General features: G+C 52.5%; 1 protein-coding gene across 1 annotated transcript in view; it reads right to left on the bottom strand.

Moving 5' to 3' along the window:
- The window catches only part of SLCO2A1 (solute carrier organic anion transporter family member 2A1), an 80,117-nt gene that overhangs the window by 27,922 nt on the left and 39,211 nt on the right, over positions 1 to 12,984 (bottom strand). Inside the window, exon 3 of the mRNA XM_060149816.1 lies at positions 9,498 to 9,660. Coding sequence (XP_060005799.1) covers positions 9,498 to 9,660 — 163 coding nt within the window. The remainder of the gene's footprint in view (positions 1 to 9,497; positions 9,661 to 12,984) is intronic.

Raw genomic sequence — 12,984 nt, 5'->3', positions numbered from 1 at the left:
AGGCAAAATTCTCTGGGGATCTTTTAACTGTTATCATTAACTTGTAGAACGTCAGATTACATGTCAGAAACTAACTGCCTTTATTAAAAATGTGTATTTGGGGACTTCCCTGGTGGCACAGTGGTTAAGAATCCGCCTGCCAATGCTGGAGACACAGGTTCGAGCCCTGGTCCGGGAAGATCTCACATGCCGCAGAGCAACTAAGCCCGTGTGCCAAAACTACTGAGCCTGCGCTCTAGAGCCCACGAGCCACAACTACTAAGCCCACGTGCCACAACTACTGAGCCTGTGCTCTAGAGCCTGCGAGCCACAACTACTGAGCCCGTGTGCCACAACTGCTGAAGCCTGCACGCCTAGAGCCCTTGCTCTCCAACAAGAGAAGCCACCATAGTGAGAAGCCCACGTGCCACAATGAAGACTAGCTCCCCACTCGCCACAACTAGAGAAAGCCCGCGTGCAGCAACGAAGACCCAACGCGGCCAAAAATAAATTAATTAAAATAAATAAATTTTTTTAAATGTGTACTTTAAAAGATAATCAATTGGCCCCAAATTAAATCCAAGTCTACTGAGATCCTCTTGGGCTATTCTACATTCCAAATTGATTCAAGATCTCCCAACAAACTCTCTTTTCCTTATGCCTGCCCTAAATGGGGCCAAATCCACCCCAGACCATGCTGTGACACAAGCGAAAGGGAAAGATCAGTTCCTCCACCTGGGAAGCAGCGGCTTGCTCTCCGTCCTGGAGGCGGGGTACGGCGGTGGGGAGGACCCGCTGCTCCCTGACGTGTTGTGTTGTGGTGAAGGTGTTTGTCAGAGACAAGGTCTGAGCTTTCCAGGAACTCACGCCTGGGCCTCCCTGCGGTGATGGCCGTGGCCAGCTCACTCTGGTGAAGACAGAGTCTTCTAGAGTTTAGAATGTTAGGCTCTTCTCTTAAAAGGAAGAAGACAGGGCTTCCCTGGTGGCGCAGTGGTTGAGAGTCCGCCTGCCGATTCAGGGACGTGGGTTCGTGCCCCGGTCCGGGAGGATCCCACGTGCCGCGGAGCGGCTGGGCCCGTGAGCCATGGCCGCTGAGCCTGCGCGTCCGGAGCCTGTGCTCCGCAACGGGAGAGGCCACAACAGTGAGGGGCCCGCGTACCGCAAAAAAAATAAAAAATAAAAAGAAGACAGTGATGGAGTGAGAAGACCTGTATCAGGACCCACTGGCAGAACTGTGGGGCTCAGCTTTCTGCAGCCCACCCCACCCCTCTCCTCCCTGGAGCAGAAGAGCTCGGGCCACGTGAAGGAGAGAGCAACCTCTCCCCGCTCCTCAGGCGTTCCAGCAAAGGCCCCGCGCCCAGTCCTCTCCTTGGACTTAGAGAAGCTCACCACCCTCCTTCTCCCACCTGCCCACCATCAGATCCTGTGATATGGTCAGAGAAACGCCTGCTTCTTCCAGCTACCACAGACTCGGGGGCCACCCGCCTCCGCCTTGAGGGGCCTGGGTAAGGGAGGGAGGGGGTATGTTTGAACTGGCTGTCAGTCTGTTTCTCATCTTCCCTGAGGCCCACTTCTGGAAGGCTCAAGTTTGTCAGAGCACATTCTTCTTCCCACAAGACACCAGAGGTCTAGCCGTGCCAGTTTTCACAGGGCTAACTAGAAACAATTCGGGACCTCTCCCCTCCTCCAGCTACCCCCCACCAGCCCAGATGCACGCCAGGCAACCCTCTGACTCATCCCACAATTTACATACGCAGAATTTCAGCTCTAATTTCTGAACCCCTCCGTGGGTTTGCAAAGTGGGGACGCGGTGGCAGGAAGGGCTACCTCCCTGGAATGGGACCCACGGAGATGGGTGGAGCTGGGCAGACTAAGGCCTGGCCTCTCCATTGTTCAAGGACACACGTTCCAGGTGCGGCCAGGCTGAGGCCAGCGGGCTGTCAAGGGTCTAATAAGAGGTCTCTGCACAAAGATCCAGCGCTGGGGCCAAGAGAGGACCCTAGAAGGGCTGAGCAACATAGGAAGGCTGTGGCGAGTGGGCTTTCCTTTGAGTAGTGCTTCTTGCCTGGTAGAGGAAAGAGAGAATTGTGCCAGGAAACAAGAGGGCAGCACCTTGAGAGCCACCCATTACCTCCCTGCTCGGAAGGGGGCGCCGTTTGCGAGTGAGTAGGGCCAAATGAGGAGGAGGTTAGCAAGGCCCAAACCTCAGAAGCGACCCATAGAGAACAATAGAGAAAGGCAGCGGTGTTTCCAGAGAGTATTCTGGAAGCGTGGCGAAAATGCCAAGCCTCGAGCTCTCAGCAAACTCCTGGAAGCTCATTCAGAATGTTCCACTCTGAAAGACCTATTTCCTCATCCTCCCAAATTCGGCCATTCAACAGTTCTTCCCGAAACCCTGGCCACGCCCACCGGCAGGCCTGGAACAGGCTGTCCCGAACTTACCCATGATTGAGATCTCAAAGTCATTTATAAAGTGACCTGTTTGCATATCAGAAGTGATTGGGTCCCCATGGAGTTCACAAAGCCTTGTCAGTCCATCGTGCCCCTGTGATAACATGTGTTCTCTTCCAACTAGACTAAGCCTCCACTTAGAAAATGATTTCTATGCGCACGTGCGTTCTGACTTTTATTTTGGGAAACTAGGAGAGCATATCCTTCTGCACTAGCTGGGGGTTGACAGCTGGTGGAGCAGTGCAAGGAATTCATATTTTGAAGTCAGACAGACCGGGTTCAAATCTTGGTTCCACTGCTTACCGGTCAGGGAACTCTCAGAATCTTAGTCTCTTCATCTCCAAAACAGATACAGATAATCATACCTACCTTGTAACATTCTTATTCAGATGGAAATGAATAACAATGTCATAACCTGGGATATAGTGATTTAAACAGATGAGGGAGATGGCAGAACCCTGGAGACAGGCATTATGGCCCAGGTTTTTAAGGACTTGGGCACTGGATCCAGAAACTTAGAGACAAGTAAGATCAGCGCTGGTCACTAGCAACGGATGGATGTAATAGAGGGGTTGAGGGCAAGTGGGTTGCTTGCAAGGATTCACATCCATGCAGGAAAAGAGTGAGCTTAGGTGAGTGGAAGAAGAGGGATCCCCTGCTCTGCTCTCAAGACTGACTTTCCGAGACTGAGACTGAGGCTGGACGCCCCTTCCGCACCGCCACCCTGGCACTAGAGGGGCCTTGGGGAAATGCCTACTTGTATTGAGGAGGCCATGTGACCAGTGAGCTGGGCATGAGAGGGCAGGTCCACTGTGCGCTGTGTGACAGGCTGGGCACCACGCTGCTGGCAAGGGGCTTGCCTCAGCCCCACCCTACCCCCCTCCCCGCACACGCGCCCACCCCTGAGGAACTGCCACCAGGCCTCGGAAAGAGGCATCACCCAGCTCAGCTCATCATCAACACTGTTTCTTAGTGGATAGGAGGGAAGCAAGACACACCCGAGGCAACAGGATGGCAGCTCAGAGCCATTTAATTTTACTATTCAAACAGAATGTGCACCCCCAGTTGGGAGTGAAGCAGAACTCATTGTTCACAGATTTATTAACAGCCTAATGAGGAGCAATTTGAAGGGGGAAATAAAAAAAAGGGGATTAGCTGAGCCAACATGAGTTCATCAAGAGTCAGTCCTGCCAAGCCAAGCTCATTTCCTTTGTTAATGGGGCTCCCAGACTGGCAGGAAGCCAGAATACGGTGTTACTTGAGTGGAGGAAGCCTTCTGACAAAGCCTGTCATGATATCCTGACAGATATCCAGACCAGAGGTGGACACGTGGCTGAGTCCTCGAGGGAGAACTGCTCAAGGCGTGCCCAATGCAGGCGTGGATGGGCCAGTGTGACCTGGGAGACACCACGCAGCACTGCTGTCCCGGACCTGGGGACAGCTGAGAGCAGCTGACAGATTTGTGAAGGACATGAATGGTGTGAAGCCGGTGGCAATGGCAAATAAGACAGTCCAAAGGCTGAAAATTCAAGATGAGATCCCAGGCTACGAGGAGGGGCTCCAGCCAAAGGGACTGAATCTTCTGGAGTCAGCTGCAGCTGCTGTACCAAAGAATCATAGCCTGGGAGGCTTACACACAGCGGAATTATTTCTCATAGTTCTGGAGGCAGGAAGTCCAAAATCGGGGTGCCAGCCTGGTGGGGCCCTGGTGAGAGCCAGACTGCTGACTTCCCGCTGCACCCTCACGGGTGCAGACAGCTCTCTGGCCTCTTCTACAGGGCCACGAATCCCAACACGGGGCTCCACTTCCATGACCTCCCCGCCTCCAAATACCTGACTTCTCTTTGCCGTCTCCCCCTTTAGCTCTCTGAGCCTTACATCCCGTGACGGTGGCCAATCCAAGCTCTGAATCCTCAAAAGTCCTTTTGTTCCTGAGAGAAAGAAACTGCTTCTGCTGGTTTCCTGCCTCATGGTGTGGGTCGCTCGCTGCCCGAATGTGCCTGCTGGTTCCCTAGTCAAGCCTTTGGGCCACAGGAGGTGTCTGGGCACAGCAGCCACGAGTGTGGCAAGAAGAGCAGAAGCTGCTCCCTGTGTCCTCTGGGGGTCCTTGGGGGCCCAAGGCCTCAGGCAGGAGGCATCAATGGTCTCTTCAAACCACAGTGCCCCAGGGGACAGGGGCTGACACCCTGCTTCTGTGGGGCTATCCCCGACTCCCTGACTGTTTTCCTGGGGCAACCATAGCCACTGGAATAGTAACCAGCCTTCCTTTTCCACCCTGGCTGATGACTCTCCCCAGGAGACCCTCCCTGCTGCCTTGGGTGGGCCCAAGACACACAGTCCACCAGGGGTCCCTGGGACGCCGCTCTCCCCAGAGGAGCAGGATGCAGGACGCAGCCTGGCCCCTAGGCGCCCCTCCTCTCCTCACCAGACATGGAGCAGGCCTGCAGCCCCCAGCCTCACCCCTGAGCAAGGGAAGTGAGGAACAAGCCTCCAGGGGAGGGTGAGTCACCCCCAGGTCTCTCCTGGGGCCAGGGCTGGAGACCCAGAACAAGGGATCCCGCCTCCAGGCCAGCCAGGGTGGGTCGTGACTCTCCCACAAGACAAACGTTAAGAGAGCCTGACAGGCAAACGCTCTCAGGTCAGCCGCTGTGGCCATGCCTTGGAGATGCCCGTTCTCCGCGGCCCCAGCTCCTTCCCCGGCCTTCCCCTGACACGCAACACAGCAGCCTGGTGTCTTCTGTCATTTCTCCACACACGTTTCTCTTCTTTCCTATACTGTGTGTTGAAAATGTGTTCCACATCAGGTCTCGTTAGCTTAGCTGTGCTCATCCGTTCAGGGCTGTTTCCTTCTCAGTTGACTTGATAATACCCATGTGTTTTGTGACTCGCCCCCCCTGCTGCTTTCCCCCCCTTTTCAGGTTAAACAGATCCAGCTGGCAGGGCCATGCACCTCCCGCTCGACCGTCCACCCACTCTCCGCCCCCAGCACACCCATGCTCCCCCCACCTCCCTAGGCACCTCCACCCTAACAGCGGCCCTGCTGCCCCCTCGTCCGTCCCCACCTCCACACACACGCAGACCCCACACATTCCACCCCCCCCCCCACTGCTGGCCACCTCCTCACAGAGGAGCGCCTCCCTCACACACACTCACGCTTCCCCTGCAGACACACTCCTTTCCCCCACAGTTCCCAGCAGGTCCCTCTGGCACCAGGGCTGGGTGCTCTCCGCTGAACTGCCCTGAGCTCAGGGCCCCTGAGCGGCTCCCCCAGTGGAAGGACCCTGCGTGGCACTGGGGTTCTGCTCCAGGCCGGCGTGTCCTCCACCGAGGAAGGGGCACCGTCACTCAGGAGCCCGAGGCTCCGGTCCCCAGGCCTGCCCACCACCCTCCTGCCCAGGGACGCCTCTGATGAACGGAAGTGCGTGAGGGACTGGCAACTTCATGAGCAGAGGACTGGAAAGCCACTCTTCCCTTTCTTTTTTTGACTGCTCCAAAAATACATCAGACTCCCCCCTGCCCTGCTCCTCCCACAGGAAGCCCCTCCTGTGTGCATCCATCGTCTGGGTGGGGCTGACTTCCCTCTGGACTTGGCTCAGGACCTCTCACAGGTTACACCTACTCCTACCAGACACTTGTTTCCGAAGCCCCTGCTCTTGTCTCCCGGGAGAACTGGTCTCGGGTTGGCCTGTTTCCCCCCTATCCAAACCTCTCTGAGCCTTCCAGAAGTGGTCTTAGAGGCTCTGGCTTGGTGGCTAGGCTTTTCTCGAAAGGCGCCAGGCGTATTTCCGGACCCCACTGACATTTAGAAAATCTAAACATTCATAAATGTCTGCATGGCCTTTTTAAAATTAGCCATGAGTTGTTAAAGGTCTCTGTGATTCCCACAGTATTCAGCTCCTCTTTAATTTTTTTCCCTGAAATACAGAGTTACTTTTCATTTCCCACGTTCATTTCTGGAGCAGCTTTGCTCCAAGGGGAAAGAGTCAGCCGTCAACACATGATAATAGGTCTGGGGGTCATTGCTCATGAGGAAGAGATTTCAAATACCACATCAAGGGCAGGCAAAGAGAAATGTGCTGAACAGCTAACACGGGCGAGGCACTTTACCTATACTATGTAGTTTTAATTTTGCCCTCGGAACACACTGAAAGTGGAGGTGTTATTGTTCCCACTTTACAGATGAAGAAACTGAGGTTCAGAAAGATGAACAGCAGCTTGCCTAAGCAGACTTAGCACCTAAATGGCTGAGCTGGGATCTGAATGTCTATGCTCTCTCTACCCAGCATACCAGGTGACTCCCACCGAAGGGTCTGGGAATAGAGCAGAACAGCAGCCTACGCTTCAACCAAGAGAAATCCTATGCCTCACACGTAAAGGCGCAGCAAGGACTACACCAAGGAAGGGGCCCCGCTCCGGCTAGAGCAGAGGACAGCCGTACAGTGAAGACCAGGGAGAAGCTGCCTTCAGATGCCCGCAGGACGCCCAGCGCGTTGGCTGTGAGCTGTCAGACTCTCCAGAGGAAGCAGGCGCTTCCTCATTTGGGACCCTAGGTATCCAGCATATTACACGTATTGTTCCCAGCACCGCTTGTTATAAAAGCCGCCGCTTAATGGTTACCGCATGTGCCAGCCCCTTGGCTAAATTCAGAGCATGCATCCTTCAACCTTCGCAGCCCTGCGGGGGAGGGTCCATTTTATACAGGTAGGAACTGAGACTCAGCTGCGGAGGAAGTGGCCCAAGGCCATGCTGTTAGGGGGTTTCAAAGTCCAGCTTCAGACCCCGGACCGTCCAGATTCATGACATGATTCAGGGTGGCGCGTTTAATGAGATTTGTGTGTGCCTGATGGCCCTGCATAATTTAAAACTGAAGTTCCCATAGGAATACATTTGAAGTAAGAGTCGTATTTCAAACTTTTCCCACGAAGTGAGATTTTATGAATATTTTTGTTTGCACATATTAGCATAGCACATGCCCCCGCTGTACGGGCACCCACAGCTCCAGCTAGATCCCAAGGATGTGGCTCCTGGGCCAAAGCCCTCCTTATCCCAACCCCCTGGCACTGGGAAGATGCCCTGAAGGTAGCCCAGCCCTGAGCACTTGCAGCTGCTGCTCTGATTCCAGCCAGCGTAAAGGAGACTGTGTCCTATCGTTGCAAATAGAATTTACACAAACAACAAAGCTCACGCTCCTGGACAGCGATTCCTCCCTGCAGGCTGGCAGGCGCGCTGTGGTCCCTCTCACAGTCCCCTTCTTCCCTCTCTCAGTGGAGGTGGGCTAAGAGCACTGAGGCAGAGAGTGTGCCTCAGAGCAGGGAGGATGGTGGTGGAAAGGACCCAAGACGCCCGCCCATCCCTAACAAGGAGCAGAGTGATTGCTTTCAGAGGCCCGCAGGTCTCCAGCCACTCTCTGTGGTGGCTGCTCTGCGTGATGCAAATGCCCTTGGTATTTGGCCCAGGCTGGGGGAGCCAGCCCCCGGGCTAAGCAGGCCATGGTGTGTGACGCCTAGCAGGATGCCCTCCCCGAAGCCTGGCCCCAGCACCCCAGGTTCCCTTGCTGATTTCATTAGCCCAGTCTTCATGCTGACAGGGAAGGGCAGGGACCATGTGTCTGGAGCAGGCTTGGCACATGGCTCTCTGAGGTGGCCAGCAACTCCTGACTCTCCTTCAGAGCTGGCCTCAGACCCCTTGTCTAGACCGAGGGGGAGAAAGAGCTTAGACCCCTAAGCTTGGGTCTGTCTTCCTCCTGGGCCTATTTGAAGCAAGACTCAGGCTTAAAGAGTCCAAATAGATCCAAGGCCACAGTGAATTTATGGTAATCATCAGTGATCAGTCTACTGGTGATTACAAGGGAGGTGGGGAAAAGATTCCCAACCCAACAAACATTTCATCATTACACATCACTGTTCCTCCATTCTTTTTCCATTCCAGCTACCCACCTCCCCACTGTAGGTCTCACAGCCTATAAAGCATTCCTGTTTGGCATTCTAAGTGACTCCCCTCTTGGATCTGATCTGCATATATGACTAAAAACAAGCCTGGTATTTAAGCGAACAGGAATCAGCTACCCCTCCGCGCATCCCCGGGTGGCCCGGCTATCCTCAGACATCTTCAACTCCAATACAGCAGACCGACAATAAGCATTTAGGGGCTGGGCCTCTCACTTGCTGCTCCTCACAAAACCACTGCCACATACCATATCCCTTAAAACAAGTACAAATTGATCCCACGCCAATACATTATCATAAAATTGGCTCCAAAGCAGTGATGTTCCCAGGGTGCCAAGTAAATGCAAATACAAAACCACCCTTGGGGCTATTTCCTACCCAGACCACACAAAATTTCCACAGGGGGAAAAAAAATCCCACTGCCAATGACCACACCATCAAACATTACAGAACATAAAGGAAACACTCCACCATAAACAAGAGCAGGCAGACACAGAATGTGGGAGGATGAGCAATCTCAAAATTTGCACTAATAAAACAATCCAAAAAGGACTATAAAATAAATACATTTAAAATAGTTGAAGAAACTAAAATGAAAATAGAAATCATAAGGAAATACCAAGAAACCATGAAAATAGGGCAGATAGATTTGAAAACCTATTTGAAAATAATGCTAAAGGATGTACTTCAGGAAAAAGGAAGTTAAATCAACAAAGGTGGGTGAAATGCAAGAAGCAACGGTGAGCAAAGAAACCAGTAAACCTGTGGGTAAATATAAATAAGTACTGAACTATTTATAAATAACAACTGTATTAATAATAACCACTGGGAGGAGGGTAAAGACAGGCAGAGCTAAAATATAGTCAACAATAACATGGAAGATGGGAGAGTATGCTGGGCATCCAAACATCCCAGGATCCCACCAAAAGCACAGGAGGATTGAGCGGGTGTCTCACAAAGTTGGTTGGGGTGCTTCTGGGGCAATGGATACCACTCTGGGCTATGCTGTCCTCTCCCAACAGAAAGTTTCTTCAGCTTTTCTCCCCAGAGCATATCTGAAAGTCAGAACCTACAGAATCATGTACCCTCATCCCCTTGAAGCAAGAGTGGGAGGCCACTTACCCATGCTGGTCACGGTGTATTGGTAAGGTTCTGAGAGGAAGTGTGGGAGGGTGAGGACAAAGGCCCCCGAAGCCAGGAGGAGACCCCCCATGCCGATCAGACGCGGACGGTGCACCCGGCTGCCAAAGTAGCTGACAAAGATGATGAGGATGGCGTTGCTGATCTGCAGAGAGAGCAGAGGAGCCAGTGAGACCAGAGGCTCTGTCCTCACCCACCCACAGAGTGGACCTGACCGTCACAGCAGAGAGGCAAGAAGCTGCCTGGTGTCGCCCAAGGGCCCAGGCAGAGCTGTGGTGCCAGCTTTGCCGGGAGGGCCAAGCATGCAGTTTCAGCTTTCCCCTGTTGTCAGAAACCCTTCCCAGCCTCAGCCTTCTAGACCAGACCGAGAGAAGTATCTAGAGACCATGGGAAGCTCCACCATTAGGACCAAAGCTTTGGGGGCCAAATTCAAGAAGGCTTCCTATTCTGGCTGGCTCCTAGGAACAGTACGTGTTCCCTAACTAAACTCCCTAAGGACTGAGTTCATAGTCAGAATAACCACCAAGCAACCTTCACTATCTCATTTCATCATGCAACAAGTCGCATGTTTGCAGACGACACAATTGGGGCTCAGAATATTAAGTAACTTGCCATGTCCATGAGGTCAGGAGGCGGCTCAAACAAGGACTGCCTGAGTTTAAAGTGCCCCGCCTTAACTACAGTGGTCTACTGCCCCTTGGAGAAGTGAGTTTCTGCCCCAGCAGCTCTGCTCCTAATCGGCTCTGGCCCTCCCTGGGTTGGCTTCCACCTCTGTGAATGAGGGATGAGGGCTAAAGCGCCCTAAGTCCCTTCCCGGGTGGAAACACCAGTAACTCATGTTCCTGGTGCTCCCTGGAAAGTGTGCTCTCTGAGCCCCACCCAGAGCCAAAGAGGGGAACCGAAGGCCCCAGCTTGGGGAGCAGGGTCTTAAATGGTAAAACGGGTGCTGGCAGATCTTCTGACCTCGACTCCATCCAAAGAGATGGTCCTCTGCCCCAGAAGGTGAGTCCACCTGAACCAGAGGAGCCCTGGATGTCAGCACTCATAACCCCTACCCTGTCCACACCACAGTCTCCTTCCGGCTGTTAAAGCAGGTGTCCCTGTCTCGGGAAATAGGGACCAGAGTCTTGGTATGTGGCTCTTGCCAAGATTGTCAATGACCTCCTCATTGCCAAGTCCGCTGGCCAATTCTCAGTTCTCTTCTCACTTGATCTCTCAGCACCGTTTGATTCAGTTGACTGTTCCTGCCTTCCTGAAACACTCCTTTCGCTAAGTTTCCATGACATCATGTTCTCCTAGTTTGCTGCCCCTGGTTGCTCCTTCTCAGTCTTCTTGGCTGGCTCCTCTTCGCCTCCCTGATCTCTCAACTCTCAGAGCTCAGTCCCCATACCTCTGCTCTTGTCTTGGGAGCTCAGCCAGTCCTACGGCTTTCCTTGTTCTGTATGCGCTTCTGATTCCCACAGGCCCGGCGCATCCCAGAGCTCATTCCTCACCTTCCACCCAAAATCTGGTGCCCCCCTCCCCAGTCCTCCTCCTCTCAGTAGACGGCACCTCACCCTATGAGTGGCTCAAGCAAAACGTCTGCGCATCATCCTCGACTGCCCTTTCACACCGACATCCAACCACCAGCAAATCCCATTGGCCGGGCCCTCAATGGAAGCCAACCACTTCTCACCACCTCCACCACTACCACCTGGTCTCAGCCACCATGGCACCCTTCTGAGCTTTGCCTTCTACCCACCGCCACTCTTGCCTCAGAGCCCTCTATTCTCCTCCTAGCGGCCAGAGTGGTCCTGCTGAAATGTCAGACCGTGTTCCCTCTGCCCAAATCCGATACGGGAACAAAAACAAAGTCAGTCCCAGAGCCTCTGAAGCCCTGAGGAGCCTGTCCCCTTCCCCTTCACTGCTCCGACCTGCTCTCCTTCTGTCCCCGCCACTTCCTCCACCCCAGCCACTCTGCCTCTGGCTGCTCCCTCATCTTACATGTCTGCGGGGGGCTCCCTACTCAACGAGCCCTACTTTAGATCTCTGCTCAGGTCGAACCTTCTCATTAAGGCCTTCTCTGAAAAAGAAGGGGGTCGGGTGGGTGAAATGGGTGAAGGGCGTCAAAAGTACACACTTCCAGTTATAAAATAAACAGGTCCTGGGATGTCACATACAGCATGGCGACTATAGTTAATAACCCTGTACTGTATATTTGAAAGTTGCTAAGAGAATAGATCTTGCAAGTTCTCATCACAAGAAAAAAACTTGAACCATGTGAGGTACTGGTTGTTAGCTAGACACTGTGGTGATCGTTTTGCAATATATACTTATCTCGAACCATTATGTCGTACACCTGGACAGCTAATATAAAGTTAAATATCCATGATATCTTAATTAAAAAGGAGTTATTTTAAATATAACTTATATTTGTAATAATTAACAGAAATAAATTATAATATATTAAAATATATTTATAATTTAAATATAATTCAAAGAATAAAGTTATTTAAAATGTAACCACCGTGCCCCTCCACGATTTTATTTTTCTTCATAGCATTTACTCTAATCTGATCCACCATGTTTTATTTATTTCTATAAATAAATGTCATATTTATCAGTAGAATGATATATATGAGCAGAGATTTTTGTCTGTCTGTTCATTCCTGTCTCCCCAGCACCTAGAATGGTGTCTGACACATAGCTGGTGTAAATGGTAGGTTTTTTCAAGAAGAGGACACGATTGCCCAGAGACCCCTCCTGTGTGGCCAAGAGTAAGAATGGTTTATGACACACAGAGAAAGGCGATGTGAAGGTGGAGGAGGCAGCCTAGTCTGATCGGGAAAGACGTGGTTCTAGGACATTCTGAAACCAGCACCTGGAAACAAAGCTTTATCCTTATGCTTCCTAGATTTCATTCCCTTTTTGTTTCCCCATCATTTTGCATGAAATGATTGTAAATGTCAGACCATATCAGCTAAGCTAACTGAGGCTGACTTGAAAAGGTCTGGGAGAGGGACGGGAGAGGGCCCCGAAGGGACCCAGGGAGGAAGGATTGGGGGGTGTCCCACCCCATCCACCTGGAGCGGCCCTTCCTGCGCTCCCCCCAGGGCCTGGGCTGGCTTCTAGGAAGGAAGCTGGGCCTCTACAGCTGTTACGGCTGATGCTGGCTTAAGACCTTGGTTCCCAAACTTTCCTTCAGCTGTGGCTTTCCTTTGAAAAAAATTATTTTCCCTAATATTAAAAAAAAAAGAAGAAGCTGTTCTAGCTGAGGAGAACAGGGCCTCTGCAGCCTGGGCCTCAGCCCCTCGGCCCGGAAATGGCCCCTAAAACAACTCTGTGGACTTCGTGTTAGAGCATCTGAAGGTTATCACACAGCCCATTTGTAACACATCCCTGCCCATGCCTCAAACCAAAGGGGCCCAGGGCAAACTGATGGGGGGCATTAAGGGTGGCTGACTGCATCTGCTCAGCACTGGCCGTGGGT

The sequence above is a fragment of the Lagenorhynchus albirostris genome, chromosome 5 (genome assembly GCF_949774975.1).
Source record: "Lagenorhynchus albirostris chromosome 5, mLagAlb1.1, whole genome shotgun sequence".
NCBI classification, from domain to species: domain Eukaryota; kingdom Metazoa; phylum Chordata; class Mammalia; order Artiodactyla; family Delphinidae; genus Lagenorhynchus; species Lagenorhynchus albirostris.
The sequence above is the reverse complement of the archived record's forward strand: the minus strand, read 5'-3'. Positions and strand labels throughout refer to the sequence as shown.